This window comes from Sphaeroforma arctica (genome assembly GCF_001186125.1).
Source record: "Sphaeroforma arctica JP610 unplaced genomic scaffold supercont1.819, whole genome shotgun sequence".
NCBI lineage: Eukaryota > Ichthyosporea > Ichthyophonida > Sphaeroforma > Sphaeroforma arctica.
The window spans coordinates 27,582-28,896 of NW_014039739.1; the positions used below are offsets into that span (position 1 = coordinate 27,582).

At 43.7% G+C, this 1,315-nt stretch overlaps 1 protein-coding gene across 1 annotated transcript in view; it reads left to right on the top strand.

The window, feature by feature from the left end:
* Positions 1-1,315, top strand: part of SARC_08751 (hypothetical protein) — a gene marked incomplete at its 5' end in the record, with an annotated part of 6,420 nt that overhangs the window by 813 nt on the left and 4,292 nt on the right. Inside the window, one exon of the mRNA XM_014297261.1 lies at positions 1,030-1,103. Within this exon, the coding sequence (XP_014152736.1) occupies positions 1,030-1,103 (74 nt within the window). The remainder of the gene's footprint in view (positions 1-1,029; positions 1,104-1,315) is intronic.

The window sequence follows — 1,315 nt, forward strand, 5'->3', positions numbered from 1 at the left end:
GCTGGTGTTCGCTATGCGCAAGCGGTGCACAATTAACCAGCACTGACTGTTTAGAGTGGTGCGTAAGTGTTGCATTAAATGCATTTTCGAAGGATTCTATGGCCTTATAGCAAGTGCGTATATAGTAGATCAGTTCTGAATATTTCAACTGGTGTGTTTGTGCTGCTAAATGTACACAAGTGTGTACATATTTAATTAGTTCCGACTATTTAGACTGGTGTGTTTGTACTGGTTGGTGTGTATCAGTGTGTATACAGTTAATTAGTTCCGACTATTTTAACTGGTGTGTTTGTACTGGTTGGTGTGTATCAGTGTGTACACAGTTAATTAGTTCAGACTATTTAGACTGGTGTGTTTGTGCTGGTTGGTGTGTATCAGTGTGTACACAGTTAATTAGTTCCGACTATTTTAACTGGTGTGTTTGTACTGGTTGGTGTGTATCAGTGTGTACACAGTTAATTAGTTCCGACTATTTAGACTGGTGTGTATTAGCTGTTTTAGTGAGCATTCGTATGGGCACATGTAACCAGATATGGCTGTTGAGCTGGTGTGAAGTAGACTCAAGCTGCGATAGCTAGTTATCAAGCTGTAAAGCTGACGAGTCCTTCCTACCGTGAATGAACTTTATTGTACATGCACATAGTCCGTTGGGTAGCTTCGCCTGGTTGTCGTGTCCGTATTTATGTGTTAAACGAGAGTATAGCTGTCTACGTGCACACACCTTGAGTTGGCCAATGGAGGCAGGCCTGGAGTGTTGTGATGGTTTGTTAGTTGGCCACTTTTATCCTTAGACAGAAGGTATTGCTCTGGTAATAGGCCCACGAATCACTCCTTAGCTGCTATGTCTACATCACAAGTACACTGCCGAGCAAGGCTTGCGCTTGATCTATCCGTATCCGTATTTGCACTTCCCACCAGTCCGTGAACAGAGTACACCTAAAACTGAATATCCTGACAGCCATTGTACTACTTGGGAAAGTTATGGGCCCTGCCCCTGCTCATACTGTTTTGCCTTATTATCACATCTAGTCCAATGCCGGCAAGTCGAATACGGACATGGTCCGGAATCTGGTGATGAATACTTTGACCGGCAATGCGGAACAGTATGTATGATGCTCGTGGCGTAATGTAGTAGCGTATGTGCAGTTATCATGTCTAGAAGTATGGACAGTCTGTATGAACACCCTGGCTATATGTGTAGTAATGAGTACTAAATAATATATGCTGTCCACCTCTATCGGAAGTTGGCGCCAGTGTACCTGCACACATCCGCACTGCGTCGAGCTCAATGAACCTTACTTACACACACACACAC